This window comes from Colletotrichum tamarilloi (genome assembly GCF_030869305.1).
Source record: "Colletotrichum tamarilloi strain Tom-12 chromosome Unknown Scaffold_216.1, whole genome shotgun sequence".
Taxonomy (NCBI): Eukaryota; Fungi; Ascomycota; class Sordariomycetes; order Glomerellales; family Glomerellaceae; genus Colletotrichum; species Colletotrichum tamarilloi.
This window is the reverse complement of record NW_026849600.1, coordinates 1-16,136: the sequence shown is the minus strand read 5'-3', so window position 1 is coordinate 16,136 and position 16,136 is coordinate 1. Positions and strand designations below refer to the sequence as shown.

General features: G+C 54.9%; 6 protein-coding genes across 6 annotated transcripts; 3 read left to right on the top strand and 3 right to left on the bottom strand.

Annotated features, from left to right (window-relative positions):
- Window positions 1-19: 19 nt before the first annotated feature.
- Window positions 20-2,131, top strand: CTAM01_16368 (uncharacterized protein; the record flags this gene model as incomplete). Its single annotated transcript, XM_060532361.1, has 1 exon — window positions 20-2,131. One exon carries the CDS (start codon window positions 20-22, stop codon window positions 2,129-2,131), a length of 2,112 nt encoding a protein of 703 aa, XP_060373058.1.
- Window positions 2,132-2,686: 555 nt separating this feature from the next.
- On the bottom strand, window positions 2,687-5,736 carry CTAM01_16367 (uncharacterized protein; the record flags this gene model as incomplete). The annotated part of the gene is made up of 3 exons (XM_060532360.1): window positions 2,687-3,166; window positions 3,231-3,454; window positions 3,513-5,736. The coding sequence occupies 3 exons, from the start codon at window positions 5,734-5,736 to the stop codon at window positions 2,687-2,689; spliced, it is 2,928 nt and encodes a 975-aa protein (XP_060373057.1).
- A 2,092-nt stretch (window positions 5,737-7,828) lies between these two features.
- CTAM01_16366 (uncharacterized protein) lies at window positions 7,829-9,085 on the top strand (the record flags this gene model as incomplete). Its single annotated transcript, XM_060532359.1, has 1 exon — window positions 7,829-9,085. The coding sequence occupies one exon, from the start codon at window positions 7,829-7,831 to the stop codon at window positions 9,083-9,085; it is 1,257 nt and encodes a 418-aa protein (XP_060373056.1).
- A 225-nt stretch (window positions 9,086-9,310) lies between these two features.
- Window positions 9,311-10,512, bottom strand: CTAM01_16365 (RNase III domain-containing protein; the record flags this gene model as incomplete). The annotated part of the gene is made up of 3 exons (XM_060532358.1): window positions 9,311-9,460; window positions 9,565-9,800; window positions 9,915-10,512. 3 exons carry the CDS (start codon window positions 10,510-10,512, stop codon window positions 9,311-9,313), a joined length of 984 nt encoding a protein of 327 aa, XP_060373055.1.
- Window positions 10,513-10,869: 357 nt separating this feature from the next.
- CTAM01_16364 (H3 K56 histone acetylation protein KAT11) lies at window positions 10,870-12,621 on the top strand (the record flags this gene model as incomplete). The annotated part of the gene is made up of 1 exon (XM_060532357.1): window positions 10,870-12,621. One exon carries the CDS (start codon window positions 10,870-10,872, stop codon window positions 12,619-12,621), a length of 1,752 nt encoding a protein of 583 aa, XP_060373054.1.
- A 266-nt stretch (window positions 12,622-12,887) lies between these two features.
- Window positions 12,888-15,940, bottom strand: CTAM01_16363 (uncharacterized protein; the record flags this gene model as incomplete). The annotated part of the gene is made up of 2 exons (XM_060532356.1): window positions 12,888-15,714; window positions 15,771-15,940. The coding sequence occupies 2 exons, from the start codon at window positions 15,938-15,940 to the stop codon at window positions 12,888-12,890; spliced, it is 2,997 nt and encodes a 998-aa protein (XP_060373053.1).
- Window positions 15,941-16,136: the final 196 nt, after the last annotated feature.

Genomic DNA, 16,136 nt, shown 5'->3' with positions numbered 1-16,136 from the left:
GAACTTTAACTTGACCAACATGTCCTCCTCCTCCCCCGCGTCTCCCACCCGCACTACTACCGCGTCTCCTCCCCATCATCCTTTTACCACCCGATTCTCGCTTTCTAGCTCTTCTTCCCCCTCGAATTACCCAGAGGAACCCCACTTCTCTCATCCAGCCTCACAACAGCCATCGGCGGCAGCGTCAGCACAGCGCATAAGCAGCGACTACGGCATTCGCCATCTGGGTTCTCAACAAGTCACTGAAAAGCAGAATCTAACTTCACCACCGGCGAAGCTGTTGCGCTTTATCGCTGTTCTCACAGCACCAAAAGAGGGCCATCATTGGCGGTTCGGGAATACGAGGGAACACCGACGGGAGGACGCTTCAATCGGGACGAGGGCTCCTCGCCCGACTCACACCGCCATGGCGCCCGACGCAAACAGCAACTTGAACAGAGTCACATCCCAGCTTCGGACCAAAGACCAGAACCACGATGGCGACCAGCAGCAGCAACTGAAGAATAAATGGAAGAAGATTTGGCTGAAGGGTCTTTCTGTTCGTATCCGGTCACGCAAGGATTCGCCGCGAGCAGCAGGAGCAACAGCAACATCATCAGCAGTACCACCACCACCTGTAAATGTAGGAGGGGAGACGGACCAAAGCGTTGAGAGAGGCACCCAAACCGCAACACGCAATCACAACCAACACAATGTTCGCAGCAGCCAGAGTCGCACGCTACGGCATTCAGGAACGCTTGCGCACCCGAGCGAGTCAGACGCCGTGACGGACTCCGGCCTCTCCTCCTCAACCGCTGCCACCTCCGCCTCGCACTCGCCCGCTACATCAACCACCGCTCAGACCACCGCCGTACCCTCGAGTTCGTCGTCATCCTCGTCCACTTCACTCAGTGTGAGTGTCGGTGCTTCCATCGGAAACTTCCCATCGTCCTCCGCGCCGTGTCCCACGTGCGGACAGCGCCGCCATGTTGACCTCCATCGGCCCCCGACGCCGGTCAAACCCGAGGACCGGTTCCAGTTCCGGTCCGGGGTCCCGTATGGGCCTTGGACAATCACACACCCTCCTCCTGGTCCGCCGCCAACAGCTGTGCCATCGCAAATTTCCTTTGAGCTCCCCGTTGTCCAGCAAGTGGCCTCCTGCTGCTCTGCCGAGACCCCTGGACCCCTCACTGCATTCCATCCTTTCGCCCGCCTACCACCGGAGCTTCGGTCCAAGATCCTGCGCTTCTATCTCGAACGGCCGCGTATCGTTGAGATTCGATGCATGAACGATTTGAAAAAGATTCATTTCGCGCCAAACGCGCTCGGGAATCTCGCCTCCAACATTGCATGGAGCGCAGACAACACGCTCCCGGCCCTGATGTGGGTAAACAGGGAATGCCGCGCCGAGACACGCGCATTCTACCGCGTTCAGCTACCGATGCACCCAACCAACAAGATCGCCTGGCCCGTCATCATCAATCCGGACTTTGACACTGTCATTTTTACGTTCCCCTGGAGCAGCGAGATACCCCTAGACATCTTCCTGAGCGACTGCCTCGCGTTCGACCCGCTCGGCGTAGGGATCCGACATTTCGGCACCCGCGACAGGGGCGGGCCGGAGACGTGGGACCTGACGCCTGTTCCGGGTTGTGCGCCGCTTGCAGAGAGCTTGGCGAACCTGGAATCTTATACGGAAGCAATCCAGCTAATGGACGATCGTGCGGCGGCCCGGTTTCCGGTGTGGATGATTCACGAGGGCTACCTCACTAGCGGCATCCCGGCCAAGAACGCATTCTACCGCGATGTGCCGCGGCTGCTCTTGAGCAACGACTACGAGCCCCCCGATGCGATGAATCAGCGCACGGCACTAGAGGCGTTGCGGACGCAGCTTGGGGACTATCTGCCCAAGAACGTAGCTGAGAACCTGGTCATGCAGAGGATGTTTTACCGCAAGTATTTCCGCCATTTGAGGATGAAGTGCACAAAGACGGATCTTGCTGGGCTGGGGATGGTGAGGCAAATACCCGATTGCGAGACGGAGGAGTTCTTTTTGAGTAATGGCCGTGAGGTTGCGGGACCGCGGAAGAAGAGGAGATCGGTACTGGATGTGAGACCTAGTAGCAGCTGGCATTTATGGGATGACGACTGAGTTGACGAGTGGTGAGCGAGAGAGTATGAGTTGACTCTTGACAGAGTATTCGAGTAGAACAAGAGCTGTGTTCAAAGTACCCAAAAACAGCAAGGTTCGGGCAAAGGGAGATTTACCAAAATACCAGAAGAGATGAGTTTGGAGTTTTGAAAAACACATTCTGCGATACATATGCCTTTGTCCCTTCACCAAGCGAAAGAAGCAAGACGTTCTGAATCGGCCAATTGGGTATGAAATTCAAAGCCTGCCTCCTGAAGCAAGCTTGGGTATAATGAGAGTCAAGGCCGCCCCGTTTTCCGCAGCACTAGAGTCGTCAGGAGTAACTCCGCCGTAGTCATATCCGTTATGTCAGAATACATGTGCCCTGCATGCAGTCTCAGCGCATCCAAATTCATACTCCTACCCGTGATCCCGTCCCATGTTACATGACTTTGCCCATCCGCAAGACCATGCGCCGGTGGGTTATGTAAATTACCAATGAGATAAAAAACAAAATAAGGGAGACTGAGCGCAGCTCAGAGTCTCTCAAGCTCGAACGAACGAAAGCCCGGGCAGCTATGCAAATGCGCCCTTCTCGTCCACCATCGTTGGCTGCAGAATCTTGCTCTGCATGACACCACCTCTCTCCACGCCTCTTTCGGCGGCGTTCGTCTTATCGTCACCTTTCAGGGTCTTCCTGTATCTCAAAAAGTCCCGAACAGTAAGCGCAATATCGAGTCCGGAGACGGTGGACCCTAGGACGAAGACTGTTGAGAGACTAAACCCAATGACCAGCGCCAGGTCGAAAGGAACAACTTGCGTAAAGCATAGAGCCACTGAGCTGAGATCGGCAAATCCAGTGATGACAGAGGCAAATGAGAGAATCAAGAAGAGCTGATTGACCATGACGCGGATATTGGGGAGACTGAGGAGGGGCGCCGGTGGCGTGGGGCCGGAGCGGGAGGTGTGTGGAAGTCCCGGAGGTGCGCGGGCCTTGATAGCGAGGTGCATCAAGAAGGCTGCCAAACCGACCATGGTCGTAAAGAGGCTTATGATCTGTTGAGATGCGGGTTAGGTAACGATGCTTACCGCACCAAGATTGTTGGAGGGGAAGACTTACACCGTGGGCAGTGCGAAAGTGAGATGACTTCGCAGTCACGAGTATGCCAAATATGAGAACGACAACCACTGAAGGCCCCATAATGAAGAGCCACATGATGTTATTCCATTTTTCGATCTTTGGCAGAATTGGAGGGGCGTCGATGCGGAGCAGGAGGTTGCGCATGTGCTCCAGCCCGATTGCCAAGGGCAGGACGTTGATGTAGGCGATGATGGCGAAGAGGACTAGTGAGGTGCGAATGTTAATTGAGCAAAAAGAATTCAGGGGTAGATTCAGACTTACTATGAAGGACCAAGAAGGCGATCCAGCCTGGTAGCTTGAATCCGTTGACTTCGATGCCATTCGCAGCGTCGATAATCGAGTTTCCAAGAGAGTCCCGGATCACCTGTCCGTCAATGGCGTACGAATGCCCCTCGTTGGAAATCTTGATGATCCCAGTCGGAATCACTTGCTTCGCAGTCTTCGTCACGTTACCATTATTGAAGGAATCCAATGCGATGGTCTTGCTGCGGATCAATCCAAAGCCAATGAGGCCCAAACCACCCACGCCTTGACAGGTAAGGGCGTTGACACCTGCTTGAGCAGCCATCGAGATGGTCTGCGCGTTGATCACGACGGACAGGTTGAATCCCTCGGTGTTGTTGACGGAGACGACCGGCGGGGGATCCTGTCTCGAGACTAGTTCGACATCTCGGCGTTGGGCGGGCGTGCTGGCAACCGGTGCCGCCGGCGCATTCGCGGCAGACTGAGTGTTCCCCCGCGGCTTGCTAGCCAGTCCGTACGCGACGAGGACGCCCTGCCCACCGATCCCAACTCCAAAACCACTGGCAGCTCCGCCGAGCGAGTCGTCGAACTGGAGCTTGGCATCGGGCATCGCGCCGGTGGGCATGGTGGCGTTACCCTCGAAGAGAGACTGCACCCCGCCCATGCCCTGGATCGCATCGCCCGAGCCCTGGAGGAACCCGCGAGCGAAGCCCTGCGCGACTTTGCTGACTTGTATGTCCATGCCGTTGAATTTGATGGTCGCCGGAATTCCTCCACCGTTCTGGTTCATGTTCATCGACCCACCCACCTTGTTGAGCAACTCGGTCGCAGTACCGTTCTGGAGGAAGCTGCTCGTCAGACCCTTGGCGAAGGTCTGCGAGATACCGCCAAAGTCGATCTGGTCGTCGGGCATCTGCTGCATCGGTACCGCGGTGTCGGGCTGTAGGCCCAATCCTACCGTCGCTCCTTGGCCAAGACCCTTGCCGAAGCCCGAAGCCGCGGCCGGGAGGATACGCATGATTTGTTTGGTAGTGTTGGGGTTGTTGGCCGAGTTGAAGAGCTGGTTGATATCGAGGTTGGCTGTCACGGTCTTTGTGAGACCGAATCCAAATGTACCGATTACGTTGGGGATGGACGAATCGTTTACGGGTTCGAGGTTCGCGGCGTTTGCGTTTAGCTTCAGGCCTGCGACTGTGCCGTTTCCGAGACCTGTTGCGAGAGACAGAGCGATAGGTTGCAGCTGTTCAGTGAGATTGCCGCCTAGGCTATTGAAGTCGATGGCGCCGATGAGGGTGGAAGTTAGCCCGACGCCCAGGTTCTGGATGGCTGGGTTGAGACCGGTGGCTTCCATCTTGTTGTCTGCGGCAACCTTTGCTGCCACTTCCATCGTCTTTGCTTGTGTGGACAGGTTGAGCCCCTGAGCCGCTCCGGCCCCGACACCAATGCCGAGGAACATGCCTGGACCGTTGAGGTTGGCGACAAGTTGGTTTCCGACGTTACTCAGCCCGTCTTTCAGGGGTTGGAGGAGGCCACTGAGTATACCGGCTGACATTCCCCCTCCATCGGCACCGCCGCCGCCTGGAGTTGGGAGGCCAGGGAGGCCTAGGGGACCGGTACCGCCTCCGGGAGCGCCGCCTGGAGAACCACCCGGTGCCCCGGGGAGCGGAAGGTTGAATGGGTTGGGAAGTCCACCGCCTCCTCCTCCACCACCACCATCGGCGCTACCTCCAGAGACGGCAGCTCCAAAGAGTTCCCCAAGACTTGGAAGCTGTCGTTTTTGTAGTTGAGGCGAGCTTTGTTCGTCGTCTCTCAGACCTTCGAGGCTCCTCCTGATCTGCTCCTTGTATTCTTGAAATGCTTCTCTTGTCTCCTGGAGCTGAGGAGATTCATAGCGGGCGGCTAGTTGGTCTGTGAGGTCAAAGGTGTAATCGACCATGGACATTAATGTCCTTCGTAGCCTTAGGTCGTTGCCGATGGCTTCGACAGTGTCTGGGGTTACAATTGCGTCGATGGCTTGGCCCCAGGAACCTAGGTCTCCTCTTGCCATTGATCGGCTGCTGAGGCTGTGGTCTTGATAAAAGTAGTCTTTGATATCTCTGCCGACGCTGAAGATGGAGAATATCATCAAGAAACCGATACAAAAGGTTGTTAGTCTCTGGTGCCTTGGGGCTGGTGGAGGTGGAGGAGCCTGGGATCTCTCCGTAACATCCTCAGGTGATGATATTTTGTCGTACATGTTCATGGTGATGTGAAGTATGAAGTAATGGACTTTGCTTAATAGGCGTGAAAAGAAATTTCCCGTGGCATTAATAGAAACAGAGTGGGGTATCAAAGGCAGTCAACTAGAAAGAAAAAGGGCTGCCAGCAGTCGTGTACGAACGAAACGAAGATGTGTTTCTTGAACCAACACCTATGGGGATGATGACCAGATGGGTGAAAGAAGCAACGACATCTAGTAGAAACATCTAGAGACGGATAGGGACGTATCTATACAAGAAGCTCTGATGGTCATGGTCCCCTCGAGCCTAAAACATGGAGCGTCGATCTCTCTTCAGGGTAAGTCGAGATGCCACTTGCCATATGCGGCGGGATTCCGCTCCACTCAGACCCTGACATGGTCCGCACCGGGGTGGACTGGAGTGGAACACGGAAAGGTGGGAAGCTCCTTGCGAGAATCCCAGACATGTCTAGCCGGGGCCGAATCATTGAAGGGAATGGCAGAGTTGCAGCCACGACCCCAGGTCTCACGACGTTAATCGTCCAAGTGGCAGAGTCTTCTTTGGAACTTGCAGTCATTATCGGGGAGAAGCTGGGGTATAGCCTACAGCCGCGAGAGTTCTGTCATTTTCAGGCTTAAGAGCGCACAGGTCGAAGCCAAGAGCGTTTCTGCAAAGTTACAGTAAGCCATAGGCTTGTGTCAAACGAAGTCAAAAGAAAGTCGTGTTCAATTGGATCGACCTCGACGGCTATGTTGTTGTAGCATGGTGTCGATGCGTCCGAGTACCGACAAGGGCCGCGTGGAAGACATTGAAGCTTGAACAGAGTAGTTTGGAGCGATGCGAACTAGAGAGGGAATGCGTATACGAGATACGGGCCCAATAAGGCAAGTCGTTCATTAGGATACTTGGTACTAGTAAGTGAACGTTGTAGTTAGGAGCGTGGCGCCAGGAAGGGCAAAAGGGGGATGAGCAGAGTTTGAGATGGGAGCCACAGACGATGGAGAAGCAGGTTGTCAGTTGAAGATGCTGGTGTTTGCAAGTTTCAGACGGTTGTGTGAAGTTGCAAAGACTCTGCGGTGATTGGCTCATGGCCATGCCCATCATCCGTAGACTGTAGCTGTAGCCCGGCTGAGAGTACCTAATGGCGATTAAGGCTGTTTGCAATCATTCCAAGACGACCAAAGAGGAGGTTAAAGCCTGGACAAGGGACCCATGTAGCACATCATAACGGTTCCCGCCGTGGCGATGAGGATGGTGTCGGGCAGACACATGCTTGTGTGTCGAGTCTGTCTGTGAGTGCGTGGTGGGATCTGACACAATCTGACAGGGGAAACCAGCAGACACAACTCATGAACAACAAGGAATGACTTGGGCATTGGCGGGTCTCAGCGTCATTCAGGCGCTAAGATGCAACTGCCAGACATGTCAGCCGGGCCTCTTCCTGGTTGCCCCCGGCTTGCGGTAGAATCTCTCCCATCAGTTCTCGCAAACTGCCCGCAAACCATTTCCAAAAGCGGTAACTCCCTGCAAAGGGGTCTTTTGCTACAAAAGACGGAGCCGAGTACGGTGCCTCTAGAGGAAGTTTAGTCAGCCGGTTGACCGCAGAGGTTCCCTTCTAGAACGAGGTGGCGCTGATTATTAACTCATCGACAACTCCCACCATCCCCGTCTCTTCAACTCAAAAGGGGAACCACCTCATCGTGTCCGCGTTCGTATTGTGAAGCCCAAACGCATCACGCATTTCACTGTCGTGGAACCTTCTCCAACTGTCAGACACACGTCGTCCCTTATTTCCACTTCCAGTGCCTTTGCCCCCCACCCCACACTTGAGGCTACACCACGATACAGACTGGAGACTGAGGCTGTACGGATACACTCATATTCAACTTGATACAGTTGATCCAATCGCCAATCGGCATCTTCCATTGCGCAGTGAAGCACTTTACCTTAGCTCAGAGGTCGTCTGAGCTACCGCTAGCGTCGTCCCCCGAACTTTTCAGAAACTTAGCGTTTGTCTGACACTTTGATCCCGCGGACGCAACAAGGCCGACTCTCAACGCCGTTGACGCTGGCAGTCTATCAAACTCAACGGCGTCTGCCCCGTCACATCAGGCGATGGATCTACCAGTTCGGTCAACATCACGCCAGCTTCCGCCTCCCCAGGCTGAAGACGAGCATGACGCCGAGGTGTTTTATGCCGAGCACCAAGATGGGGGCCTCCGAACCACGAACATCCATGCTCCGCCCGCCGTCCGGAAAACGCCATCGACACCCTGGAAGAATTTAGAGGCGTGTGAAGGTTTCGACCTGCGGACCTGGGTAGCCGCTTCGGGAAGCGAGCCGAGGACGACTACTATGACCACAGCTACAGACACAGCATCGCTAATCCCCAACAGTAGCCGCAGCAGCTACGGGTACGACCAAGATTCAGTCTTTCATCGCTTCCCAGACCTGCCTTATGAGCTACGACGCAAGATCTGGCGCATGCACCTGGAACGGCCACGCATCGTCGTGATCAGAGGCGTACCAGACGGCTCGGGCGTCCAGGCCTCCGGTAACAACCTGGGCAACATGGCATGCAACGCACACTGGTACTGCGAGAACAGGAGCCCGGCGCTCTTTCGCGTGTGCGACGAGTCACGCCGCGAAGCCGTGTCCTTCTTCAGGATTCGGTTGCCGATGAGGTCATTGACGCCCGACAGCCACGGGTTCCCGGATCTGAAGCATAGAAACCCGGCGTGGGACCGGATCTACATCAATCCTGACTGGGACCTCGTGCTCTACCAGGGCGCTACCAGGTCTCTCACTATGCCCATCCTTGCCAGCGACCTGCTCGCCCACGATCCATTGGGTACAGGGGTCGCGCATTACGGATCGAATGACTGGCCCCAGAGCATCTGGCAGGTTGATCCAGATCCAGGGTTTGGCATGGCTACCCTGAATGAATCCTTTGCCTGCCTCGAAACCTTTGTCCTCTGCACGAGATCCACGTCTGAGATAACCCGTCCACTCGGCGAAGGCTATGTACACGCTGTGGCCGGCGATGTTGGTCTCGCTAGTTTACGTGACTCTGGCTCTGGGTCTCACATATTTGACTGGCACCGTGCCTCATCCGGCATGGCCGCAAAGACCCCGAACAACAGTATGGTTCGAAAGGCGCTGGTCTTTGGCAAAGGCGTCGACCAATCGGTTGTGAATAACCTCGTCACGATGGAAATGACTACCCGTATCCGCGATGGAGACCTCGCCTGGGCCCTCCACTCGACAACCGACGGATGGGTCATTAGGCTCGCCTGGCAGCCCCCGGACTGCACCATCTCCCACGTCATGCACCTGACCACGGGTCCTATCAAGGAACCCAGAGTAAGTTGAGTGGCAAAGCGTCTTCCACATTGGGATATACTTCTATATTCGTTCATCTCTGATCCTTTTGTTACATTTGTTATGCGCGGTCCGGCGACAGCACAGCGTCATGACTGCGGGAAAACGAGGAAAATATTGCTTCCGCTGCCTCTCTTGCGCCGCAGCTGGGATTGATGTCCTTTTTGTCAAATGTTTTACACCTATGATACAACAGACGTCTCTCTTCTAGCGGCTTTACCGGTTCGCCGAGAGCGGCCTCAATATTCTGTCCCTGATAACTCTACCTGCCACTTCGGCGCCGTGCTGGAGGGTGATGGCTCCGACGATAGCAAAGACTGCCGAGTTGAGAACAATTTGCTGGCCAGAGCCAGAAAGGTTTTCGGGCTGGAGACGACAATTGTTAGAAAACAGAGCCAGGAGAGGGTGTCGTCGCCTCCTGAGGGAAGCCCGATGAGGTGGAGGAAGGGAGCTGTGAGTTTTGGGCTTACCTTTGCCGGCTTCCATCGCAAAACTTTGTCAAGACCGGCAGCAAGCGCCAGCGCCTCGACCTTTTCTTTCGTAACGACCTTCTGAGGCTGCTCGGCGTTGAGGTTGTCGACTCTCGTGAGAGCAGGGTGCTCAAAGGGTGTTCGCTGATACGATTTTTCCGGAACGATTGCCTTCTTCGAGGAATCGGTCCCCGTCACTATGCGGTTCGTGGTCTCGAGAATAACCGCCTGTCTACCTGTAATGCGTTGCCCAACGGCTCGAGTCAGCTTCGTGTGCCTTTTTTTTTCCCCCCTCCGCACTTAATTGTCGCAACTGAAGCTTGGTTGGGAGCAAAGTCGTGTGTCCTTACCCAAATATGCCAGCTTGTCGTTGAATCCCCGGCGACCCTGGTCGAAACTTTTGTGCGTGACCGCCAGCCACTTGGTCTCATCCGGCAACATCTTATCTCCATCTCTGCCCAGAAGCTTCACGTACATCTGATCCAGCTTCTTGGGATCCTCGTTGACCTTCCAAACACTGCGCGCCGGGTTCTTGGTGATATGAGGCGAGAAGGGTGCCTTCATTCCCTCGGGAGTGTATGACCATCTCGGGCGCTGTCTGATCTCATCGGGCCGCTCAGCCTCTTCGGTTTTCCGTGACAGTTGATCGAATTTGCTCTCCGCCTCGGCCTCCTTTCGGGAGGTGGTCGTCGCAAAGGATCGGGAGAGGCATTGGATAGGAGAGACGACTCGTGAGTTTGCCGCTGATTGGCAATGCCTCGCGGCTTGCCTCGTGAGGCTATATGCTGACCGGGAGCCGTTGGTTGCCATTGGGGGCGGTCGGCGAGGGAGGGACGACGGTGTGGTGCGGATTTCGGTGTGGGCGTACCGTCGTATAGCTAGAGCTCCTGATGCTGGGAACTTTTTCGCGATGGGCGCTCGGAACAATTTCTCGACGTCACGTGGCATCGCGCGGAAGGCGGATCATGCAGCGACCGGCACTAGTCGTCATGTGGCCTAGTACCTTTCCGAGTTGAGCACGGTCCCTAGTGACACAGCGAGTACGTCCCTTACTCCGTAGCTTAGGTAATGCTCGCAGCTTCCTTTCAATTAAACCCGACGCGTTTCTCCACTTATTTCTGACACGCATGTGAAGAGCTGCGACGCGTCCCTCAAAGGAAGGGACGGTCCTGCAGCTTGCTCAGCCTGCTTGACCAACCCCTCAAGTTCAATTCCTTTCAGTCCTCTCCTCAATTGACAACTATGGCATGACAGTCTTTTCGGGAGAATCAATTCCAACTGAATAGCTTCCCTTTCTCAAGCATCATGGCGACTCCGAGCCGAACCAAGGCCACCGCCCAGAGCAGTGCTCTTCTCCTTGAGAAACTGTCCGCTGTTCTGCCCAAGGGCTACCGCTTTGGCATCTACCACCTCTCAACTCCTCCGACCAAGACGGACGCCCTGTACTCAGCTCCTCCCGAAGAACGAGAAGACAAGACATTTTGCGAAAAGCATTTTCTTGCAATATCCATCGATATTCCCTCAATCACTACCGACGCTGCCCTTGAAGCAAAGGAGACTACCTCGAAGCAAGTTCTTGTCCTCGCGCTAGAGGTCTACATCTACACGACTGCATACTCCAGCACTTTCTTCGTTGCCAAAGCCGATTCAACTGGCTACCTGAAGCTTCTCAACCTTCCCAAAGGCACCTCATCGCCAATCAAGGAGATTAGCAGTGCCTTTGTTTCGTACCTGGTCGAGCAGCGCAGGCGCAAGGGCATTCAATCCATCGTTAGTCTCTTCGCCCGGGCTCAAGATCAATACCTCTTCCCTGGCTCTGTCGAGTACAGTGGCAAGCATGTGCTCGATGACAGAGGACTAGTGAAGTGGTGGTGCAAAGTCCTAGACTCTCTCTTGGAGAACCCTCCTGTGGGAAAGGGAGCTCCATGGGGTACTGTCAAAGGCTACCTCGTCATCCCGGGACTTGACAATTACGAAACCAAGGCTTTCCTGCCCAAGACCCCAAAGAGCGCGTCAAATTGGGTCCTGGGTCACGCTCTCGAGAAGATCTCGCATTACACTAAGGAGTACGATTGGGTACCCGCACGATGCCTTATCCCCCGGTTCCCAGACGATCCGAAATCCCGATTCCGAGACGAGCTGGATGAAGAAGCGGGCAAGTCGAAGCAAATCAAGACCACTGGACAATGGAAGAGCGTGAAGAGCTTGGATACCTTCTGGGAAATGATGGCATACAGACAAGAGTGTTCGAGCGGTCGGCTCACGGGCTTCATCTGGGTTGTCTTTGATGAGGAGGCCGAGCAAGTGCATACTGACAGTGCCTCTGCAAATCTCCCAACGCCGAACCCTTCTTTCGATGCGTCCAACCCGCCCGTCACGCCTAGCAAGCAGAAGGCAGTACGGCCCGTCACACCCATGTCCACCCCTCGCAAGCTGTTCCCCGTGCCACCTTCCGGCACACCGACTAAGACCAAGACTAAGCCAGAGAAGCCCGAGAGCAAAAACAAACATAAGAAGAACAAGTCCAATTTGACGGGAGTCGTTACGTCAAGACAGCCACGCATCAAAACCCAACAGCGTAACTACCTGCTAGACAAGCCAATCTCGACTGCCTATTACTTTTGGCCTGCTGAGGGTAGGGGCCGCAAGATTGTCGATGAGAACGATTACAAGAGAGTCAATGAGCTTCTTCTACGCCTAGACTTTGCCAAACCAGAGATCGCAGCTAGCGGCACGCGGCGATGGATCAGCGAGGTCGGCATGGGAGACGATTGGGGCATGCAGGTTGTGGGCAGGAAGGAGACTCCAACGCCAGCGTCAAATGGCTCTTCGGCGAACGCCGTGAATGTCATCTCGGGCCTTATTAAGCGCAAGCGCCCGGAGGACTCCGCGACTCCTACTTCAGATGAGCCGCCGACCAAGGTTAACGTCCTCAGTACGGGGCTCATTCGAAAGAAGTCTAAAGACGAATCAGCGGCCGCAGCGGCGAACGGAGGGGAAACACCGCAAGTCAACGTTTTAGGAGCCGGTCTCGTTCGCAAGAAGCGTGACGTATGACTTCGAAGGACAAGGAGTCAGGCATCTTATGGGTACTAGCAAGGCGTTGGATCAGGGATACCAGGTAACAGGATGGTTTGTGTTTACCTACGGATACTGGGATAGGGTTTGGGAAGGCCCGATGAGGACAGGACATCAAGGGCACATTATTACGTTGCCCCAAATTGATCAAAATGTTGTATTGAGGCAGCAAGTTTACCGCATTTGTAGATCTTCATTAAACACGAAATGGTCTCGATTCGCATAAACCACAGTGCCCATACTCATCACAGCCATTGCGTATCATCTGAACCTAGCGGCTTCGGCATCACATCCCAACCAACCTCGCAACCTTCGACCAGGGCACTATGTCTGATTGCAGTCATGGAGCCGAACCCCGTCTTTCGAGTCTCGAAAAACTCGCTGGGGACGTCCTCAGCCTTCTCGTAGTCACCAACTCCTTCAAATCCGCTAGCCCCTGAATACTGTCCCAGACTTCGCAGGTATTTCATCACGCCCGCGAGGGAAACGTCAACCTTGTACGATCCGCCTGACTTCGCCCTCTTGTATAGAGCTGCAGTGACACCTGTTGCGAGCAGGTATCCGCCAGCATGGTCCAGAGCTTGGCAGGGTGTCGGACGGGCAGCTTCTCCCTGCCCGGCGTGCTCTGCCTCGGAGACATTCATGCCCGAGCAAGTCTGCACCAAAGAATCGTAACCTCGACGGTTGGACCAGGGTCCTTGGGGTCCGAATGCAGACATGTTGGCGATGATGATGGACGGGTTGATCTTCACCAGCTCCTCGGGCGACAGACCGTAGCTGGCCAGGCTGCCGGGGCGGAATCCCTGGACAAATACGTCGCACGTCTGGATCAGCTCGATGAGCTGGGCCTTGTCAGAATGGTTGTGGATATCCAGCTGGACCGTTCTCTTCCCTCTGCCAAAGTCACGATCCATGGTCGGAAGGTCGGGCAGGTTCGGTGAAGTGACCCAGATTACGTCCGCGCCATGAGCTGCGAGCGTCTTTCCGCACAAGGGCGCGGCGATCACTCGGCTCATTTCGACGACGCGGAGACCTTGGAGGCATTTTGAGTTGCCTGCTGCCATTCTCTCGGGAAGACCCTCAAACCCGGCTGATGAGAGTTGAGCAATTTCGATGGGGAAGTCACTGATGGCTTTTGACTGTGGAAGGGCGTCCCACTGGCGATAGGACCTCAGAGCATATGCCGCCATCTTTCCCTCCACTGTGGCGGCCGTCTCAAGGTCGATGCTGGCCCAATCGACAACCTTGTCGGAAAGTTGTTTTCTGTTCGATCCAACAGGCAGGCCTACCATCTTGAGAATCCCATTGGCATGATTGGGAAAGGAATCATGGATCCGGACATGGCCGTCCGAGGTCTTGTGCAGTCCGCCAATGGGACCCCATGGTGATGGTGTCGGCTTGCCGTCGAGGGTGTAGAGTCTCTCTGACTTGAACTCAACTGTGGCGTGCTGAAGGGGAACGTCGACCTTGGGAACGGCAGCGGCATTGCGCAGGGCGTGAATTTGTGATGCGGCAAGAGCTGATAACGCGATCGAGCTCTGTGCGAGGATGCCAACCTTGAACGATGATGGCAAGGTCGGGGCACCGCCGTTCTCCAAGTTCACTGAGCTCAAGGAGTCGGAAGGGAGTCCGAGGCCTGCCCAGATCTCCTCCACAACACCTTGCGCCGTGAGATCTCCTCGCGAAACGGACTTGGTCGTTACATTGACAGCGCTATTACAAGCCCCTGTGACAGATTGAACCCCATTTGTTGTAGATCCATTGACTTCCTTTGCCGCAGGAACTCGAATGCTAAGAAGAGGCGCGTGCTGCTGAGTCCCGAGGGTATCGCGCTCGCCAACGCTGCCTTGGGGCCATGGTCGCTTGATCGTGCATTTCCAAGCAAGGGCTGGATCAAAGTACATGTTTGTCAAGATGTCACTGTCGTCGACGCGGTACAACTTCTTGATCGTATCGTTGGTGAAGATATTGGAGTCTTTGACGCGCCTGTAAGCGGCAGGGTCGTCAAACATGACATCAAACGTCATCTCAAACGGTCCAGAGTTCTTGGACCGAACAATGCGTGCAACCTCATTGAGCGTGGTCTCCTCTGTTGTCACCGTCTTCTTCGTCAAAGGTGCAAGGGTACCGTTTTCAAGTTTCCCAAACTTCTCCTTGGAAAGACTCGGCTCAGGGGTTGCTGATGACTTGGAAGAGCTGATGGACGTATGCTGAACGGGGAAGATTGACGACTCTTCGCCGACATTTAAGTCCACCAAATGATACAGGCTGAACTTGAAAACAGCTCCGGCGTCCTGTTCGTGCGGCGACAGGGGGCTGGCAAAATTTCCTGTCGTCGCGACTTGATCTGGATACGCAAAATGCAAGATGGAAGCCCGAACGTTGTTCGCGATCGTGTGTGAGAGTTCAGACGTGGGTGCAACGACCTCTCCCAAGACCGCAATCTCGTGGGGACGGCCCTGGACTGGCTCTAGAGGGCCCATCACACCATTCTTCCCGTAAACGTGGTACAAGAGTTGGCATTGTTCCGTCTTGTCGAGCTCCGGGAACAGATTCTGGGAATACTTGCGGACTCTCTCCAAAAAGTCGTCAATTTGGTCGATCAGAATGGGATCTCGGATGCCACCGATGAAGATCGTGCGATAACCTAGATGGGTAACGCCTTCGAGTTTGACTTGATATGGCGTCGTCTCGAAACGGGCCCCGGATACACGACACGTCTTTGGCGTGATTTGTTCGTACTTGGCATTGTCGAGGTTTAGAATGCCGCCTGGGCCGGGAAGGCGGTCTGGTCTCGTCTTCTCATAGAGAGTATGAGCTGCAACGGAGAGAGGAGTGCATCGTTCTGCTGGTGACAAGGGTGTGAGGTCAAAGGACTCCTTTCTCATGGTTGCTACCATTGATCGTCCCTTGGGTACGGCACAGATGCCGCCGCATTCCATAATCTTGCCCATGTGCCACGCAACGTCGGGCAACACTCCTCGGGAGATTGAAAACGCAGCAAAGGGGGCAGGGTCATAGGATCTTCCGCCTATGATGATGTCCGGGTCTCCCTTCAATGCCTCGATGTATCTTCAACTCCATGTTAGTTAAGAGTATCCAATCCCAAATTCCATAAGCAGACTCACGGCTCAGATCCCATTTGCGCAACAACATCTACAGCACCGTCCACAACCTCGGAGACCAAAGGTTCCACAGGACCACACGGCCCGACTCGATTTTGAGAGATCCTCGACTTGATCCATTCGCGATCCATTCCCGCCTGGATCGTCGCCACTTTGAATGAGTAAGTCAACATACCCACTTCCTGGCACCCCCCTGTTTCTGGCACCCACAAAAACGCGAAAATCCACCACAACCCAATGCCCACCCCCAACCTCCTTTTATCACAACATTTTCAATTCGCGTCCAAATGGGCTCATCTTTTGCACATGTCTTCTTCTATATATAATGCCTCAATATACCGAAGATCAGCTTCGTCAGGCTCTCGAGGA